Source organism: Punica granatum, chromosome 1 (genome assembly GCF_007655135.1).
Source record: "Punica granatum isolate Tunisia-2019 chromosome 1, ASM765513v2, whole genome shotgun sequence".
Taxonomy (NCBI): Eukaryota; Viridiplantae; Streptophyta; class Magnoliopsida; order Myrtales; family Lythraceae; genus Punica; species Punica granatum.
Genome location: NC_045127.1, coordinates 3,688,492 through 3,708,769, shown reverse-complemented (window position 1 = coordinate 3,708,769; position 20,278 = coordinate 3,688,492). Strand labels below are relative to the sequence as shown.

The 20,278-nt window shown below is 40.1% G+C and overlaps 3 protein-coding genes across 4 annotated transcripts; all 3 read right to left on the bottom strand.

Annotated features, from left to right (window-relative positions):
- Nucleotides 1-18: 18 nt before the first annotated feature.
- On the bottom strand, nucleotides 19-6,947 carry LOC116189830 (suppressor of mec-8 and unc-52 protein homolog 1). The gene is made up of 16 exons (XM_031519573.1): nucleotides 6,762-6,947; nucleotides 6,069-6,279; nucleotides 5,526-5,678; nucleotides 4,740-4,788; nucleotides 4,419-4,502; nucleotides 4,086-4,189; nucleotides 3,609-3,695; nucleotides 3,442-3,495; nucleotides 2,944-3,039; nucleotides 2,386-2,513; nucleotides 1,919-2,045; nucleotides 1,778-1,837; nucleotides 1,574-1,681; nucleotides 990-1,090; nucleotides 662-713; nucleotides 19-415 (listed from the first exon to the last, which is right to left on the bottom strand). Exons 1-16 carry the CDS (start codon nucleotides 6,794-6,796, stop codon nucleotides 317-319), a joined length of 1,548 nt encoding a protein of 515 aa, XP_031375433.1. The 5' UTR covers nucleotides 6,797-6,947; the 3' UTR covers nucleotides 19-316.
- Nucleotides 6,948-10,686: 3,739 nt separating this feature from the next.
- On the bottom strand, nucleotides 10,687-13,625 carry LOC116189819 (rop guanine nucleotide exchange factor 1-like). Its single transcript, XM_031519562.1, has 4 exons — nucleotides 13,072-13,625; nucleotides 12,132-12,790; nucleotides 11,644-11,997; nucleotides 10,687-11,334 (listed from the first exon to the last, which is right to left on the bottom strand). The coding sequence occupies exons 1-4, from the start codon at nucleotides 13,361-13,363 to the stop codon at nucleotides 11,056-11,058; spliced, it is 1,584 nt and encodes a 527-aa protein (XP_031375422.1). The 5' UTR covers nucleotides 13,364-13,625; the 3' UTR covers nucleotides 10,687-11,055.
- Nucleotides 13,626-17,198: 3,573 nt separating this feature from the next.
- LOC116189809 lies at nucleotides 17,199-20,116 on the bottom strand. 2 transcript variants are annotated; one of them, XM_031519543.1, is made up of 4 exons: nucleotides 19,719-20,116; nucleotides 19,401-19,599; nucleotides 18,008-18,347; nucleotides 17,199-17,914 (listed from the first exon to the last, which is right to left on the bottom strand). In XM_031519543.1, the coding sequence occupies exons 3-4, from the start codon at nucleotides 18,182-18,184 to the stop codon at nucleotides 17,327-17,329; spliced, it is 765 nt and encodes a 254-aa protein (XP_031375403.1). In that variant the 5' UTR covers nucleotides 18,185-18,347; nucleotides 19,401-19,599; nucleotides 19,719-20,116; the 3' UTR covers nucleotides 17,199-17,326. The 2 variants fall into 2 exon arrangements, with proteins under 2 accessions (XP_031375403.1, XP_031375412.1); XM_031519552.1 differs by having other exon boundaries at nucleotides 18,008-18,087.
- Nucleotides 20,117-20,278: the final 162 nt, after the last annotated feature.

The window sequence follows — 20,278 nt, the reverse complement described above, 5'->3', positions numbered from 1 at the left end:
TGGTATTGACCATTAGAGGAAACAAGAAGAAAATTGACAATAGATTGGCCCAGCGCCTTGATGATAAAGTAACATAATCGAAATCGAAATATGAACTATACAAAGAGTAAATTTGGGTCGAGCAGAGAGACGAGACAGAAGATTTCCCATGTCATGCGTATCCGCCTGTTATAATTCTATGATGCTCACAGGTGAATCATTGGCATTAATGGAGCAAAATTACAGATACAGCTAGAAGCCTAGAACTACAATTACCGAGTGTCGAAAAAGAATCTAAAGGAGCAGAAAATAGATAAATTAGCAGACACCCTTTCCCCTACGGCTTCCATAGTTTCATGGTGCAGTCTTCACTGTAAGTTGCGACGAGATTCCGGTGGGGATGGTGGGTGACCCCAATTACATCCTTCTCATGAACCTGCCAGAGACGGGTAAAGTGTAAGGGCCAAGCCCACTGGTCACAACTTAACGCAATATATGTGAAAACATAAACGAACTAAGCAATGCGTCAAGAAACCGGCAATGAAGAAATTGCTGCTCAGAAGGGTCAAGACCAATCTAAGAGCAACAGCCAGTGTTATAATTCTTATTTTCTTTTTTCTGGTTAAAACCATCAACGTTATAGTTCATTCCCCATCTTTTCGCCGTTCATTAGAAAAATTACCTTCATAAGATGCTCCAGTTTACCGGATTGGTAGCTGAAACAATAGATGTACCTGCAGATAATTCGAAGAATTGGCAGATCAATATCGTATATGTCCAAAATCATACATATAAACAAGAAGACAATGAGCATCCTTGATGTATTCGTGTAGGTTGTATAAAAAATTATAAAACACGAGTACGGAGAAGTAAAAATATTGGATAGATATATAGGCCCATGGATGCTGAATTCTAAGGGGAATGGTCACATCAAGAGATTCAGACCGCCCTACTGATCGTATTTTTTCAAGAAAGAAAGAAAGAAAGAAAGTAGCAGTTGAGTCAGATACCTATCTTCACCGATGCAGTATATCCATTCCCCTTTAGGGGATACACAGGCAGCGACAAAATCTCCACCCTCTCTTTTACCAGATGAGAAACTCTTTACAACCTATAGCATAGCACAACAGAAAATCAGATTCTAGATTGAACTCATCAAGGAAATTGTCAGGGGGATTGAACTATCAAGAATATTGCATTTAGAAAATCCCAATGCTGCTTAGTGGCCATATGATAATGCCAGTCCTTTATGCTCAGTAGTTTGTCCTACCAAATCACAGATTTAAACAACAGACTGGCCCAACCAGGAAAACAACCTTGGTCCATTTGGCGACTCAGGTAAGTGGATAAGCAAATGTAAATTATCAAAAATGAACAGGCCAGTTCTTGCTTTGACGATGACCGCTATCTATTTCTGTAGATTTACTGAAATTACGTTTCGTCTACGAATCAGGGCAGACCCAATGAAGCATAGGTGGAAGCATGAACCAGTGGCTTGGCAGGTTTGGTTAATGGTCTAGTCAGAAAACTATGCACCAAGCCACGGTAACTGAAGACTAACAGCCCTATCATGACTTTAAGTGCAAGCAATCACCTGTCCTTGAAGTGTCATTATATATATCGAAGATGTCTTGTTACAAACAATAATGTGATCTGTATTCTTGGGAAAGAGATGAACAGAATTAACAGAAGCATCGCCTCCCTGAGAGCAAGAGAAAACGAGAATTAGAGAAACGAGACAGTCATGATAGAAATTTCGAGGTAGCCAAAACAGTAACTAGCAATCTTTAGTCTTTACCCTTAATGGAGGAGGTGGCTTAAATGTATGTAGACAGTCAGCTGTCTTTGCATCCCAGACCTTCATGAGACATAAATTAGTTGCAGGCTGCAGCCCCTAGAACGAATAAGCATAATTAAACTTTATAATCAACAGCCATACCTTCACGGTGCAATCACTGGAGGCTGTAATAATACGACTTCCATCACTGGTGAAGATCGCATCATTCACGTAAGATGAGTGACCTCGAAATTCTTTCAGCAACTTCCCGGATTTGAGGCCGTGGATTCTGTGTCGAAGATAAAGCACTAATGCTAAATTTTCTAAAAGGAGAGCGATTAATAAAAAGCAAATTCCAGATATTCCCCGGTGCCACTAAGAAAGAGGAGGGTTTTCACCCTAGTGTGGATCTAAAAATGATTCATTGAGATCAGACCGATTACCGCATTTAATTCCTAATGTCCTATCGCAACTTTCTTGGGCTCTACATCATTTACCAGTTGGGATTTATCTCTTCTAAATAGTTAGGATCATAGAAAGCAATCATCACCACAATAACAAGCTTGAAAAACAACTTAATACATGCTCAAATAAAGACCTGCAGATTGACAATCGACAAATGAACTAACCTTGCTGTGCTATCAAATGATGTGCTAAGAAGCTGGCTCCCATCACGGGAAAAGACAAGACCGGTGACACCCTGAGAATGTGCACGTTCGAGTCGACGCAAGCATTGACCAGTTCTAATACGCCAAACCTGAAATTTAATCAGTATGCTTTACAAACTATTGCTAATAATATATTCACAAAATATACGTATAAAAAAGTGAGTCAGAAAAATCAAGTAGATTTTCTGAAGGTGAAAAAAAATGCAGATATAGTTATCCACTAAACTCTTCTCCAAGCCTTATCAGTATATCTGTAAGCTTCCATTTACTTCCATCACATGCCTAGAATTTATGGATTGACCGGTTCAGTAAAGGGACTCTAGTCACTTAGATATAGCACGGCTTTTCTATGGGTCAAATGGTTAACACTCCGCATATTGACAAACATGACATCATCGGATGTCACTAAACCTTACTTATCCTGATTTATATGGGAAAATGTAATAACTCTCAATCAGCATAAACTAGCATAATAGAAAGGGAGCTATCAAGATCAAGCCCAGTAGAAAATCAACTCACTTTGATCTTCCCATCTTGTGCACCTGATGCAAGCATCTCAGAATCTCTGCTAAAATTAATACAAAGGACGGGATCATCATGCATCATGAAAGTTTCCTGCAAAAGTTTATCAAGATTAATATTGCAAGAACCAGCGCATGCTTAGAAGTTCCCTAGTCTAAGATCCATATCAAGGTACTCCTATCACTAGGATGGAGCCATTTATTGCCATGACATGTTGTGAGCTTTAAATTCTCCTCAAATCCAGGAACAGAAAATTTTGAAGCGCTGTGAAAATACAAAGCGCAGGGTGGCTAACGTAAGTAGTGTCTTAAATGACAGTCGGATAACAAGTATCCAATTCATCAATTGGAATTCCGTAATGCAGGTGCTTTACTTCACTGAATAGAAATACTGTAACAAGAAAATTGATATACTAATATGCTTAAAATTTTCAGTTAAAAGGCATATGCCAAGAGTTTTATATTCGAGTCAAAATCCAGGAAATTAAATACTTACATCAGCCTGATATTGCAGATCCTTCTTGAGCTTCCCACTTAAATAGTCCCAGACCTATTATTATTCACAAAGCAGGTATCCACTCAACATTCTTGTCCAACATGTACGTTTAATTTAATATTAGGGGAAGACTTAGTGCAGTAAGCTTAACTTTTAATCTAATTTACCTCAATAAATCCATCAACAGAGCAAGAAACCAGAAACTGTCCATCTGGTGAGAATCTAGCACATTCTGCATTACTTTTTGTACCAAACTGCAGAAGCAAAGATCAGAACATGGGAAAGGATGTCTAACCAACAGGTGAAAAAGAACATAGAAAGGAAATTCCTTGCATAGGAATGATTTAGAAATATATTGCCAGTGTGATGAAGTTCATTAAAGAGAGAGCAACATTTGTTTCGCTCCAACAAGGAGAGAAGACAGAGGGTTGATTAGACCTCACAGAATTATGTTTAAATGCCTTATGTATTGTCTGATAAAAATAACTGCAAAGATATGTAGGAACTCCAATTACCAAAAGCTAACAAAATTAAGCACAGACTTTTCATCAAGAAGACGGTAACAAGCCAAACTACATCAGCCAAAACACAATTCATTAAATTTGGAAGCCGAAAGACATATTAGTTGACAACTAGATTTCTACCTTAATTGTGTGTGAAAGGGTAGTTGGATACATATCGTCCACATCTTGCTTCATTGCAGCCGTTCCCCTAAATAAATCAAACTGAGTTCCTGGAGGAAGTAATCCTGAAAGCAGAAAGCCAGATCAAGATACTGTGGAATAATAACTATAGGCACTAAGGAAAATATGAAGCAGTAGAGGTTAGGAGCCCAGTTTCCTAAAATATCAGCAACAAAGAAGTAGTAAAATGTATTTATGCATGCTAGGAAAGTCCAGTCCGTTAAATTTGCTGAGGTTGGCACGCCAAGCTGCTTCATTGAAGTCTTTATTTACTGAATACTAGGGAGTGCATACCTTGGTGCTGCTGCCATTTGAGGGCCTGGCCAATTAGTGCCATTAATCGAGAAGGAGGCACTACAGAAACCTCAGCTGCAAGGGCTTGAAAATGCCAAAACGGAAAACAATAAGAAAAATTGCAAAGCTCAGGTCCAGTTTCCAGTTAAAGGGAAAAACAGAATCAAGCACTTTTGTGGTGCAATGTTAACTTCATTTATGTTCCTTTAATGGTCATCTTTTTCTCTCTTCGACTGACATGCATACATCTGGGCCATCCCAGAGACAGAATTCAAATTACGAAAGGCAAAGGGCACCTTAAGAACTAGTGATGAGCAATACCTTGTGCAATCTGTGCACGGCGCTTTTCTTTTGTTGAATCTTGATAAACCTGTCACAAATTAAGATTATCTCAAGTTTGAAGCCAAGAAACAAAATTAAATGGCTAAAATGAATATTATCCATCATGGTCCAATTGCACACATGGAGGAGAGCTCTCTAAGATTTTCTAAATCTACTTTACGAATTGGAAGGCACGATATGTTGGTAGCTGATCTATTGCTGGCAGCGTTAGTTGCTGAGAAGTGTGTCAGTATACGTTTATGTTTTTTTCTTTTTTTACAAAAGCTTTAACACAAGATGGTATAGCTTGGTGAATTCCCTGGCCAGTATATGCCTGGATAGTTGCATGTAAGAAACCAAGTGAAACCGAGCTAGGATAAGACTATAAATGAAAAAAATGAATAGCCCACATTGGTACTAGAAGATACAATTTTGCAACAGAGTCTGGTTCCATGTGTTCTGTAATCACATGCCCATGGTAAAGTAGATAATAATATCTACTTCTAGTAAGCAACTCAGATCCGACCATTAAATGTACAAAAGTGACCTACCAGGGCATATGAACTAACTTGAAACACAGTGGCATGGCAAATCATGTTTGCCTTCGATTTTGCAATTAAAAACCTCACTACTGTAGAAGTTTTAAGAATATTACAAGTTTCTTTTGCTAAATATCACTTGATATGAAAAAAAAAAAAACCAAAAACAACTTTGCAAAAAAGCATGAGGCATGAGTTATGATACCACCAAGAGCTAACAAGAATCAGATTGAGCAGGTTCTCTAACCTCATTTGGATCGAAATAGGTCCTAACAAGGAGATGTTCAAGACGCAAGTATCTTTCAGGTTGCTCCTGCTTCATGACACCCATAGCCTGTGTTTGCCTCAAAATTGCACGAGCTGTGTCCAACTCTCGAAGTTCGATCATTTCCAATACAATCTGCGTGGAACAGATAAAACATTACAAACTTCTATCGCAATTTCCAAAATGTCAGAGACGTAATTGTTTTCTCATGCTTTGTTCATGCATCTATCTCATGGACATAATGTGAAAAGGCGTCCACTATCACACCATTACGACAAAGCAAACCGAGTGCACATGACCTTTAATACTGTATAAACTTTTTCCACATCCTACTCCCGTCCCTCCTTTTCAATAGCTCCTTCACCCCTTTTCTCATACTAACTTCCCATTACTTCTTCACTATCTCACTCAGTAGAAACTTCGATGGACAAGTCAGGGCAGATCAATCATATCCTCTTCATGCAATTTACTATAAGCTGTCTAGCTCAATTCAGAAGCAAGACTGTTAACCCAATAATCCACTACCTGCTCATACAAATCCTCCAGTATATTCCTTGGAAGCTTCAGCTGGACCACTTGAGGCAATATCGCATCCCATCTCCCACTGTTTATATCGGCAACAAATGTCTCGATGCTGTCTACGGTATTGAGCGAAACCTGACACTCGCTCTGCAGCATCTGAAATGTTTGGTGCAGGGAATTCTCTTTGCAGAACTGAAGAACGATCTTGATCACGCTGAAAGGATAATTCCACTTCGGGCATTAGCTACAACCCACGCATGTAACATGACACAAATTCCGCAACACTCTACATTCCGCAACACTCTACATAACTAATATCAAAACTTGGTAATATATAGTAATCATTGTGGCCTGCAAAATGAAAATTTGCGAAAAATTTCCCTCTAGTAAGGCCTCCCCCATTTAGCCGATTCCAACGACAACAATACCCAAAATATGGAAATTCCAAAACTCAATTTTGCTTTGTTTCAGCTGTCATTGCATTAAAAAAAAAGTGAAATTTTCAGGAACTTGTTAAATGGATAGCTACAAATCAAACTGGGTTATGCCGCGCGCCGGAGGCTCACAGCCAGTTAGCGATTCTCACAATGATGACAAGTTCATTGCTTTCTCCAGAAGATTATGAGAAACCAAAGTGCAAATTAAGCTCCCGAACTTGACGAGTAGAAGAAGAAGAAGAAGAAGGCGAAGACTTACTCGCGGGCTTCGATTTCCAGCATTCCAGCTGACATCTTTGGTTAGCTATGAAGGAGCGGAGCTCGCAAGCTCTCATGCACCAAATTGGACGACGGAGAGACTGAGAAGAAGAGGGTTTAGTTTAGGGTTTCTGCTTCAGCGGTGTTCTAATCTAACGTCCACTGAGCTGATTCGATTGAAATCACGCCGAAAATCCAACTGAAAGTTCGAGGGTGAATTTGCACTTTGCAATACCCCTTCGAGGGTTAAACTATAATTAACCAACCAAAAGTACAATTATCTATGAATTCGGGGACTGATGGAGCAAACTAAATGGGCCAAGCTGATTATTAAATGGGCTTCATTTTAATGAGTCCATCTTCGGACCAGGTCTGTTTTCAAGAGGCCCAAATCATTTTCTATATATAAGCTGGATGGAGAAGAAAATGGTTATTAAAAAAAAAAATCAATTCAAAAACACAGTGGGTTATGGTCCATTTAGTTCGATCGATCGATGCTTATACAAAAACCGTAATATTATTGTACAATAGTGCATATCAACTATATGTTCAATTGAATTGGAATATAATTTCTTTTGGATAATATATATTATCTGATCGCATATATATATGTATATTGATTATGAGCTAGCACTGCTGGAAATTAATGGCTGAGTTTAGCAGTGACAAGAGGGACAATTGCTCAATGCTACGCCAAATTATGGAGATATGGAACACAACAGAGGAATGCTATGTGCGTGCCACAAAAGCAAACCTGGAGACAGATCATCGCGTTGTTCGTTCGATTATATATTTCCACTTCATCGCACTGGAACCTCTCGGGACAATATCTCATCTAAATTAAGCATAACTACCTACCTAGTCCCTGTACAAGACTGCATCGCCTACGAATGATTAAGAAGAAGAAGAAGAAGAAGAAGAAGTAGAGGGACAACTCGATCATCATGATCGGCAGTCAATAGCATGGTAGAGGGATACTGCGTCGATTCATCCGAATGCTCCCATGGCCTCCTCACACTGTGCGGTGGAGAAGTACCTTACAGGTAGAAGAAACCATGACCATTGCACCATTCACTACAAATCAAAGTCTACCGAAGATTGATAAAACTGAGTGATCGGCGATCATATATGTCCCTTCAGTTAACTCCGATGGCTTTCTCGGTAGAGCACCACAATCATACAAAATGCTTGTGATTTACATCGCAAATAAGTATGCAAAGGGAAACACGATTGAACGATAGAATGTATAGAGTTTATCAATTTTCCAATGAAATTATCCTATTTCGCCCCCCCCCCCTTTGGTTTTATGATATCAAGTTCTTTTGAACTTCGCCCCCCTTGGACAAAATTCCTAGATTTATCGCCGTTCCAGATACCCCCAATCAGCTTGCCACTTAGTTGAGCCTGAGAAGATGGCTGGAGACCGGCACGGAACATTATCAATAAAAATCCGACGGAAATATGCTATTATTGGTCCCAATAGTCAATGAACAGAGTGGTCATCTCTCGCTTTAATAAACGCGATCCCGAGTTATAGCTCGTGGAAGCGTGTACGCGCACTCAAATACGGTAAACATCAATGTATACTGATTACGGTACTGTGATGAAAAGGTAGCTAAGTTCTTGCACTTCATACTGCAGTCTGCAACCAAATTTAAATTCTGTACTTCGAGTACTCGATAATTTAAACCTAGCTAGCTCGTTACCATTGCCAATGGAACAAGCTTGTCCGCATCAGAGAGCTGGAACATGCCCTTAATTGAAGGACTATGTTTGGACTCAACTATGAAATCAATGCGGGCCGTAGTTGGAAGGTATATATCAATATTCATTGAAGGGCCGGGCAGACAGGGATGGTCTCATGGCGAAGGAGATAAGGTACCGTGTAACTCCGACTCTCGCTCCGTAAATTCCGGTTGCTCTTAAACCCAGCCCTATCTCGATCGTTGGGCATGGTAAAACAATCCTCGGCTGTGTATTGATATTGGTTAATTATACGGCCATATCAACAATCTACAACTATTGGCAGAAGTATTAACTATTACGTTCTTTCTTAGAGTTATAGATGTTGGACCGACGGACTGAATAGGCCAAAAAAAAGAGAGGAATAGTCGATAGAACCTTCAACATGCTGCGTATAATTAATAATTCATGTGAAGATGGGATTTAGATGCATCAGAAGAAAGGTGTGATCAAGCAAGCAAACCAATATTCTTCTCCTTCTTCTTCTATGCTCATCATTGGAGTTATTGAATTCAAATCTGAGATCGGTTTATTTTTCCACAGGTGATGAAATGAAAAGACATCACCATTTAGTGGACCAAAGAACATCTTCTACAAGCCCTTCTTTCATTTCTCGGTTAAAAGTTCATACTAATTCGGTACGATTAAAGATCGAACGTTTTGACGCAAGGGATTACTTCATTACTTGGTCGGGGTTGTTCTACAAGGTTAAGTTTTCCCAGGATTTGAGACGTGTGGAGAAAATATTACCCAGAATGTAATTCGTGTTTCTAACTGAATAGCGAATCGATAAATCCAAAAGACTCGAGTCAATCGGAGATTTCGCTGGTAAAGATAAAGTGAATAGGAATGGAAGAATAATGCGTTTTGTATATGATGGCCCTTTTGAATATCCTTCCTGAGATTGCATCCATTCCCTAGAAAATGATGTACGGACTCTAACATTCAACTCGATTACTTTGACTGGACATATCGTCTTTGCTGATATCGGTATCATTCAGTGGACATGGCAATAAGCTCTAGACTGGCTCTATGTAATACAAAGTAATCGTGAGATCAGCGGAGGTTCGCAGATGATCTGTCTTCTTGATGCTCATCTGATGGTACGAAAGAAGGTATCTCGTGTGAGCCCCAACCTTCCAGATCGATGAACCGGTTTCTGGGCAATACACGGGACATACGCGTACTCCGGGCCGTGACATCACCAACTAACCCTCCCTCTCAGTTGCTTCTACTTTCCTCCCATTACTGTTGGTTCCTTGGCATATATATGGCCACCACGTCCTAATTAATGTGTCGCCAAACTTCTCATACTGCCAATATATGTGCTCTGTCCTCTGTCTTCTTTATGATTCATTCTCTGTGCCTTCATGTGGGTTTAACAAAGGGCCTCTCACAGAGCTTGTTGGCATTCTGTCCACCTCCTTCTTCTTCACCGAACCTTCTCCGTGAGCGGTGGAGGTGGGTGGATTGCCAAGGAAAGCTCTGTGAGCTCCTCTTTGCAAAACCCTCCTGATATATCCTCTTCTCAGTGAACCTCGGGATATTCTTATGCAGCACATCTGGGAGTCACGGATTCAGGTAAATTTACATGACTCCTTCAAATTGTCGTAAAAGAAAAACATTTTGAAAAGAGACCTGTGTGCCTTATAGCAACTCCTTTGTAGAATAGTTTCGGAAACAGAATCCGGCTACTGATACCGGAGACTGAAAACTGGTTGGTTCGGGAGAGGTTTTGTTTCATGTTAGGAACATATTTGTCCTCTTCATATGTCCTGTTGCCACAGAACACGCAAGAAAAAGGAAATAATAAAAACTTTGAAATGTAGAAGTCCACGTATTGCAGGCTCTTGTTGGGAGTTTTGCAGGGTCGATGGCACCGCCGAGAATACATCAGGAAGGAATATTGCTTCTTCTGGCTTGCTCCTTTCACCTTTTAGGATCTTACTACACTATGCAGCCTTATCAAGGCATAAATTTCGCAGTGTTCAAATAACAAACGAGAAACCAAGCCTTCTTCCGGCAAGATCGGTTTTGGCTATCTCAGAATTTTCTTATGGCATGTGACAAAGGCCTGGCTTATGATTCATTTTACTTAACAGAGAGTTCATAAGAACTCTAGTAGGGGCACGTTATTAAATGCAAGGAATTGATACATACACATCAATCAAACAGAGCAACAATTATACCTAAGGCATGAAGCCAAGCCATAATTGCCATTCATCTAAATGTCTGGAAGAGGTATCACATCGAAAGCAAAGAACAGCAGGTTAAGGACAGGATAAAACCGATCACAGTTGACTAACTATAAGCAACACTCATACCTCTAGACTCGTTACATCAGTAACCTAGCAGCCTTCATTTGTGGTTCTACTTAACAAGATAATCCTCCACTCACTTACTCCTCGTACTAATCGGGACACAAGTCAGGCATCACAGCTGAAATTGCCATCGACCCCATTTAGTTTTACAATAGCTAGCCAGATAGGAGTTTGCGGCGAACCTTTTAAATCCTTCGCCAAAGTTAAAATTTGTGCCTGAGAGTCTACCCTTCAGGAGCCATCAGGATTTTGGTCCAACGGGTATTTCAGGCTGCTCCTGTCGCTCCTATTTGACTGCCATGGTTGTAATCTAAATGTAGAGGCATGGCTGGAATTCTGGATAATGAAAGGGTCAGCATATATCCGCTTTAGTAAATCATCTTCCTCCATCACCGCCCGTTGCTTTGTCGCATCATCTACGTAAAAGACGTCGTCGATTCTAGCCGTGATATTGAAGGCTATACTTTCCATCAATCGGGAATAACTCTCCAGGATTGAGTGGCCCACGTCCTGCAGAAAGAGTCAGTGTTTCGTTTATTCTGCATATTCCCCAGATAGATATTGATTTGAAAAGTTTGTTAGAACGAGTATTAAGACTCGAGGAGGCTTTATCGAAATTCAAGGTGTGAAGATGTTGAATGGCTTCATCTATGAGGTGGGTGTTAGTATGTCATCTTTAGCTTAAGTGCAATACAGCAATTATAATACCTGTCATCATAAGAATATGTAGAGATTATACTTCCGAAAGTTCATCGTGCTATAAGCAAGGCAGACCATGTCGATGCAAGATCTGAGCAAGCAGATATTCAAGGTAAATACCTTGTTATGCTGAATCTTGCTCATGTCTAGAGCAGTTTGCCGAAGACCTGGGAAACGTAGCCGCAAGTTTTTCAAGAGGGTCTCTGCTCGTCGAGCAAGAAGCTTACTCTTTCCCGCATCACCAACAACTCCCTTTACCTTGCCACCCCACAATGTCTTAGTACCCCTTGCGTGACCTGATTCCTTTCTGAGGTACTTCTGCCTCCATATTTGTGCTGCAGCCTCTATCCTGTTTGCGATATCTGATGTGGTCCACTCTGATGATACGTCCAGATAATCGAGTAGGAGTTCAGGATAAAACTTATCTTCGGTCATGTAGCGGTAGATGGTTTCCCCTAGACAAGCTTTTCCACTCTGGGTATTCAACAAATTGCAAGGATAGTGGTAAATACTATATGATATACCCGTCGAACATTTTGGCAGAAGATGTAAAAAATGCATATTTTTCGTCGATGGCGGATCTGAAACTGATGAAGGCAGAGCATTACCTTTGGCAGGCTCTCCAAATAAGCACTTGGGACTTCCATCTCGGCCAGGGCGCTGCCGTTGATAGCCATGGCGGCTTTGAGTATCTGATTAGTACATTCTCTGTACTGCTGCAATTTCTTCCTAGTATCTTCCGACAAGCCCTTTTGCGGGACTCTGGGAAATGGAAGCCAACGCTTCTCTTCCCGCCAAACAGAAGAAGATCTGCCAGAGGACTTAGCTGAAGGGCAGGCCTCTGAGTCATCAACATGAGCAACAACGACCCCGCAATCGACATAGTAAAACTCGGAATCACAGAACGCGTCGAGAATGCAGATAAGCATCGCATCAAGCTTCTTCAGTGCTGGGAGGTTTGTGTGCAGGTCAGCACGAGGGCGTGTCACCATAATCTCGACTGTCCCGCCACCCGGGGATTCTTGCTTTGATGGAACAAACTCAACCATCGAATCGCTCACGCATAGGAGCCATTCCATTTCTCGGCGCCACACCGACTTCTTCTTCTGCGACAATGGCTCCAACTTCCAGAGCCCCCCAAACACATTAGCTGAAAGGTTTGTAATGGCATTCGAGATAGCCAGGGCAGTACAAACTCCTTTCCCTCCACCCGACATGTCTTCTCCGAGCAACAGTTTAGTAAACCGCTCCTTCATCATGTCAACTTCTGCAGTGGCAAAGACGACTAAAAGTTCAAGGCCGTACTTCGATTTCGTAATATCATAATGAAATCGTATATCTATCCATATCCGCGCATCAATGCCAGAATATGATCAGTTCATATGAAATGTAACCGAAGACATGGGATTTTCTCACTTCTTGCGCGGAGAGATCTGCGTACCGGCTAAACAAAACAGAGCATTCAATAGAAAACTAAGCCATGGCTTCAACTGTGTAAACATGGAAGCAGTAATCGAGCTGTAAACCGCGAAAAGGTTCTAATCTTACCGGATACTTCTTCTTCCATCTCCAAATTGTCCACCATTTCAGCCATCATCTCAATCTGCCGCTTAGCGGAGGTGCTTCTTCCTCCGAGGACAGGAAACATCCCTGGAATCGGCGTCGGGAAGCTCGATTCGCCGGAGGAACGACGTCGCGCTGCTGGAGTAGAGCTGAGCGGACTGTAATCGGCTCCAACGCAATCACTTCCCGCCCAGCTCTCCGACTCGCTCACGTCCGCGCTCAGCGTGCTGTAGGGCTCAAACCGCTCCAATTCGCCATCGGAGGACAAGCTTCCCATCGATGAATCGGCTCGGCACGACGACCCTCTTCCCTTAACCGATATGCTCGGAGGTGTCCGTACAGGTCATTCTCCACGAGAGAAAAAGCGTCACTGAGATGCAGAGTGGAGGAGTTACTGAATGAGCAGAAAAGGAAAGCTGCTGCTGATGAGGATCGAGTCTCTCGGGCCACGCCCACGAGCGGGCATGGAGAGTGACGTGCACGTCGCTGTCCCAGGGGTAGTCGTGCCTCACACGCGCCCCATTAAGGGAGCTGACCGGCGGACTCTCGATATGAAAGATGCTAACGGTACGACCGTACGGGTGGGTGCGTATACGGGATTTTATAACACGTGATAATGGTCCATTTCGTGCTAGTGCTACGTACGACCTACTAATCTAATTCATAATTCTTTTGAAAAATAATTTCGTTATCGAAGACCATCTATATTGTTTTCTTCAACATAAAGGAAGATGATTTTTCCCTTGTCTGCGAGAGCGAGGAGGCATGAAGAATATCTAGATTCGAATGTGGTACAAACTACATATAATAATTTCAATCGTGAATGCGATTTGAATGATGAGACATACATTCTCGACTTGTTTAAGTGGTTAAGGCTTTGTTTAGCAAATTAATTTTTTTTTAACTCTACTCAGTTATCTTCAAATCAATAACATAATAATTATTTTTTTCATATATTTTTTTAATTTTTTTTATCTTAACTATCATTTAATTTAATTTTTAATATTAAATTCTCTCGATTATTCATTAATTTTTCCACAATTTAACAACATAATTATTACTTTTTTCAACTATTTATTACTCTTTCTTATTTTTTTTTCTATAATTCAACAATACAATCATTACAGTTCCAAATAAATATAATTATTCATAGTTGGAATGGAGTGAGGTGGAGTGGAGTTCAAATAATTTTCATTTGCTAAACAAAGCGTTCAGCACTCACCGAGGTGTATTCGATTAAAAGTATTAACGATGGATGTTGGCCACACCTTAGTCTGGAGCTTGGGCCCGGGCTGATAAAAGAGGGGATTCTCTTTAGTTTGAATTTTGAAGAATCACAACAAATCTGATACCCCTCTTTCCTGACCCCGTCAGAGGGTTCGTAACACTGACTTGGGCCCGGGCGATCGTTGGGCACCTCAGTCTGTAGCTTGGGCCCACTGGCCTTGCTTGGCCCGATATTCATCTGCCACCGTGATCTTATTCATAAACAAATATTCAATAAGTATTATTCAGTCATTTATTGACAAAAAAAAAACTCAGTCATTTCACTGACGAACAACCGATTAGAATGTATTTAAGTGATTAATTGAGTTTATACTGACTCTTACAAATTCTCATTTATAATTGATTGTTATTCATTCACTTTGAATGAGTAACGTTCATCAAATATTTAATCCTTTATTTAGTCTAGAAAGGAGGACATGCATATCCAATCGTTACCGGTACCTCCACAGATACTATGGATATTCATGCATGGAAGAGGAGATAAATATCGACGGGAAGGATAAAAATATATGTGATTGCACCAAGAATAGGATGACAATTTGGTAGATGATATAGTCGGTGACATAGTTACCATTTGATATATTTAATTTAATTATATATAAGTATATATAATTCATTTATTTTCGTTATGTGTATACCTTACATAAGGCAATTCTTTTTTTCTTTTTTCTTTTTTTATAAATAAGACAACTTTGTTAATTATTTATTAACTTTGAGATATATATGTTTCAAAGAATTTATTAACACCCAAAATTTGGAATATATATATATATACACATATATACGTACATGTAAAGAAAAACAAGAGTATATTGCAATAAGGTCAAGGATACTTCTTTTTCTTTCTTTCTTTCTTTCTTTCTCTTTCCTTTTCTTTCTTTCTGTGAGAAGTGATGTTAATTTAGTTGGTGTTTTAATTATTCCCTGTTCCTAAAACTCTTATAGTTAAATATTGCTTTGTCGTTACTACTATTTTAGGTCATTTTATAATGGCTAAAAGTCTAACGTAATCGGATATCATATCTATATCTATATATATTCTGAGAAGGAATTAACAAATTGATAACGGTTGAAAGACGCGTTCCTTATGGGAAATTGTTAATTTAGCTGGAAGACTTTGGAGTATTTTTTATAAATTCTTAGGGTTTGTTTGGATTTTAAATAATGTTCGATTCAACTCAACTTAATTATAGAAAAAGACAAAAATATATTTAAATAAGTTTGAGAGTGAGCCCCATTATTGGTCAAAGTAACACATACCCATTATATTTCATTTAATATAATGCTTACACTATCATTATCACATCATAATAATAATGAACATAATGCATAATACAACACCTAAGTGCATGTCATCGCCCTCATCTTTTTGCAAGCCATAATCGAGTAGCGATACGGTCGCGTACATTGTTCATTTCGGCGCTATTCATATCTGCATCTACTCTATTTCCTTCTTGTTGTGGCGGATTGCGAAATTCATCGTAATCTGCCCACGCATTACTGTACTCCAGAAATAATCTGTCATGATAATTATTACGGCGTATAAAATTATGCAAAGCAAAACAAGCAAGGACAAGTTGTCCTTGTGTATATGGTATCAAGTTCGTCATTAAACTCAGTATGGCGAATCACTTTTTCAAAATACCGAAGCAACGTTCAATGACATTACGCACTGACGCATGGCGCTGGTTGAATAGCTCTTTTTCCGTTGTTGGCGGATTATGCCGAGGAAAATCACTCCGGTGATACCGTTCTCCCTTGTATGGAGCCAAATATCCTGGTATATTTGAAAACCCTGCATCAACAATATAATATTGTCCTGCAAAAAACAAAAGGAAAATTAAAGATTAATAATTTAGGCTTGCAATTTCTTTGAAAATTGGAAATGTATAACCAAATACTCACGACCACGCGGTGCTGAAAATCGTTCCAGTGACGTAGCGTCAGCAAATATTCTAGAATCGTGTGCGGAACCCTCCCAACCCGTCATCACGTATGTAAACATCATGTCGTGTGAACAAACAACCAATACATTTTGTGATATATCGGCATTACGATCGCAATAAGGTACTCTGTTCGCCCGTGGCAGCATGCAGCGACATGAGTTCCATCAATAGCTCTAATACAATGCTGCATGGAAAACGCATAATTATATATACCTGACATAGTATACCAAAAAAAAGTTCTATACAGTATGAAATTAGCAAATAACATACCTTAAAGAAGCGCTACCTTTCATCATTTTCAATTTCCAGCTGAACAATAACGTTCCACGGTGTTATAAAATCAGTAGATAATTCTTGCATTCCACATGCAATTTTTTTGATAACTTGTGAAACTGTTTCCTTCGAATGTTGAAACCTTTCCGCTACCATTAAAAATCGCATACTGTGTGAAATAACCAGCAAGAACATGCCAACTTGCTCTTCTACGGTAATATCTTTTCTAGTATCTGTGATGGCACAACGCAACCACAGTGTGTCGCATAGATTTCGAAACACGTATGGTTTCATTCTGAAGCTTTCGAAGCACCGAACGTCACTCCCTAATACTTCAACAATGTACTATCGTCCTTGAAGTGCATAATTTCTACACGGCATGTTTCGTGGAACGGAATCTTCCATATGATCAAATTGCATCATTAAGAAGTAGAACATATGTTGCCTACGTTCATTCTCGTCGTCTCTAGAGTTATTGTCATTGCCTGAAGACGTGCCATTACGAGACATACTGTTTGCCAAATGATCGCCTATAACTGTGGAAATAAGTTCATGAATATATTGTTAACAGTGAAACACTTCAATTATAAGCATGCAACACACACATAAAATAAAAAATCATTAGCATAAGCAAACACACAGAATAAACATAATCCAGTACGAATTCAGTCAAAACAAAGAAAAAAACAACGTTATTTTTCGGAAAAAAATTGTAAAATGTCATCATGGATTCTTCAAGGATGAGGAAACTGCAATATCCATTCCATTCGTGACTCCTCCTTGAACCACATGAAAAGCCTCCGTACTCCCGGATCAAGGAGTGCTACGCCCGCTTTCACAAACAAGGGCTGAGGGATTCTCGATTCCAATTTAGCCAACTCATCGAGGGCTTCCTCGATGCTATTCTTCTTAGGTTTGTCAGGGCTCGATATCGACTTGCTTCTCTTTACCGACGGTGGGGTGTCCTGTGGATTCTTCGTGAAACTCTCCCTGAATATGTTCATGCACTCCTGCATTTGTGAGCTCCTGCTTTGAGATCTTTTCGGCACTCGACGTCGAGACTCGGTTAGAATGGGCTCTGCAACATGGGCGGGGTCGTCACTCTCGTCGGAGCCTTCTTCGAGATCGACATGTTGTTTCTGCTTTCCCTTCCCCCTAGATAAGAATTCCTCATTTAACCGGTGTTCTTCTTCTAAAGTTCGAGGTGGATCGGTCGAGGATATGCAAAGAGCACCGGTAGCCACCGAAGAACTAAACAGTTGCTTCTGCAAATCGTAGTGCTTGTAGCCCTTGCTCCGGAAAGTCTTGTACGCCTTATTCTTCTGTACGAACAAGTATGACATTGCTCGAAGGAAATCAGTGACAATTCATTCAAAACAACAATAGAAACCGAACAAAAAATTAACCGCATGTACCTTTATAAACATATCCCAAACATCTGGGTCGATTGTGATGGTGTTTGTGTCTGCATCCCACCCGACGTCTGTATGCTTCACTATTTCAGAAAATCGGGTGAAATTTGTCTTCAGTCTTTGGTACCTGTCCTTTATCTTATGCAAAAATAGTTGCTTATCGGGAAATAGATTTATCATTTCAGCTGTGATCTATTTCCAAGTACTGGTCTTCCATGTTGTAGTGTGTGTTCTTCTCAGCTTCTCAAGCATCACGTTTAGGAAAGCGAAGTCCATTTCATCACTTCATTCGATGATATTTTTCCCTTTTGGAGCCATGATGCAAGCAATTCGTGGAGCAGAACTTCCACAAAGAACAGGCAAAACAAAATGAATGACAGACAAACAAAACTTCGCAGCAGAAAGAGAATGCAGAAATGAACAAATACTAACTCCCATGTTGGTTCAATCCATGACACTATGTTTGGGAAAAAATAAATGCGCAGCAGTACTCTATACAAACAAACAACGAACTTCTCTACTAGGACAATTTCGCAACAAAATAATCACTAACAGCTTATGCAGAATTAAGCAAGTTGTATAACACTAGAATGCAAAAGCAATCGGACTTTCAAACTGAGCCATGATGCATGCAGTAGGTCGATCTTTTTGGCTGGACAACGAACAGGCAAAACAGAATGAATGACAGACAAGTTCCACGTTTTTGCAGTCGCGACAATGTAGAAACGAAGTCAATAACGACTCCCATGTCGGTTCAATCCATAAGACTATGCTGGGGAAAAAAGAAATGCGCAGCAGTATGTTGTCAGACCAGCAAGGAACTTCGCTACCAGGACAATTTCGTAACGAAATATAATCACTAACAACTCATGCAGGATTTTTAGCAAGTTGTATAACACCAGATAACAGAAGCAATCACACTTGCAAACTCAGCCGAACAAGCATGCAGTAGGTGGATCTTTTTGGCTGGACAAAGAACAGGCAAAACAGAATGCATGACAGACAAGTTCCACTTCGCAGCAGTCGCGACAATGCAGAAACGAACTCAATAGCGACTCCCATGTCGGTTCAATCCATAAGACTATGTTGGGGAAAAAAGAAATGCGCAGCAGCATGTTGTCAGACAAGCAACGAACTTCTCTACCAGGACAATTTCACAACAAAATTATCACTAACAGCTCATGCAGGTTTTAGCAAGTTGTATAACACTAGAGAGCAAAAGCAATCACAGTCGTGACAATAACACTTGCAAACTGAGCTTTCAATGAGCTTTCAGGGCATTTCATGAATATTCATTTCATCGCATCAGAGCTTCCAATGAGCAGCCAACGAAGAAAAACAAAGATAAATCTTCACACGAGAAGCACAAATGGAGGCAGAGGCCAACAGAACATACCTCTAATGCGGATGCTTCTCAAAAATCCAGGCCACTGCTTCTTAAAGGGACAAATTGAGCCGAGAACAGAGTAGTTGGAGGGCCCCCCTACAATTTTGCATTATTCGGGAGATCTGACATCGTGTGCCACAGCACAGTTATCCGCGAATAACTCCTGACAATATCCCCTTTTCACTGTGTAGCGCAGCTCCTTTTCTCACTGTTCGTCACGGATGCACAGTCCGTGAAATCGACAAAATTGATGGAATGGAAGTGAGTAATCGATGGAATTGACGGAATGGAGGTAAGTAATTGATGGAATTGACGGAACCCACTTACCAATCGGGAGTTTCCGCCCTCGATTTGAGATTCCTGCATACTATTTGCTTGAATGTTTCGAACCCTACCGATGCTTGGAAGGAGGAGGAGCTTGATGTTTGTTTGGATTTGAGATTCTTGCAGCTAGATATGCTTGAAGTTTCGAACCCTACGATAGGTGGAAGGAGGAGGAGCTTGACGTTTTTGAAATTTGGCATGCCTTCGAAGCGAACGGTCTTCTACCCAGAACCCAACTTTGACCTACTGTTGTGCTACTGGGATCCACAGCTTTGTTAACGTAGACAACGTTTGTCGGGTAGCAAAATGGATGGAGTTGAATAGAGCATTGCTCATAATCCAAATACTACCTTAATGAGTTTAGAAAGGATTTGAAGGTCAATCATTTTTAAAGGGTTTGAATTTGGAAAAAATTTATCCGTCCCATATTTTGCTGAGAGGATTATATATATATTTTTAATATATATATATATACACAGATATATCTTTTAAGGAATCTTATGTCTTCATCACGGAGTATTTTAGTTTGAAACAAACACTGCAAAAAAATTGACATTCATTAC

Excerpts from the sequence above, each read along its gene's own strand:
- LOC116189830 (XM_031519573.1), bottom strand. The coding sequence starts at position 6,796 with ATGTCAGCTGGAATGCTGGAAATCGAAGCCCGCGA. Across the intron at positions 3,696-4,085 it reads CCCTTTCACACACAATTAAG|TTTGGTACAAAAAGTAATGC; the intron begins GTAGAAATCTAG and ends TTGCTTCTGCAG. Across the intron at positions 1,838-1,918 it reads CCAGTGATTGCACCGTGAAG|GTCTGGGATGCAAAGACAGC; the intron begins GTATGGCTGTTG and ends TGTCTCATGAAG.
- LOC116189819 (XM_031519562.1), bottom strand. The coding sequence starts at position 13,363 with ATGGGAAGCTTGTCCTCCGATGGCGAATTGGAGCGGTTTGAGCCCTAC. Across the intron at positions 12,791-13,071 it reads GATGGAAGAAGAAGTATCCG|AAGTTGACATGATGAAGGAG; the intron begins GTAAGATTAGAA and ends TTGCCACTGCAG. Across the intron at positions 11,998-12,131 it reads ATTTGGAGAGCCTGCCAAAG|AGTGGAAAAGCTTGTCTAGG; the intron begins GTAATGCTCTGC and ends TTGAATACCCAG.
- LOC116189809 (XM_031519543.1), bottom strand. The coding sequence starts at position 18,184 with ATGATAAATCTATTTCCCGATAAGCAACTATTTTTGCATAAGATAAAG. Across the intron at positions 17,915-18,007 it reads TTTGGGATATGTTTATAAAG|AAGAATAAGGCGTACAAGAC; the intron begins GTACATGCGGTT and ends TTGTTCGTACAG.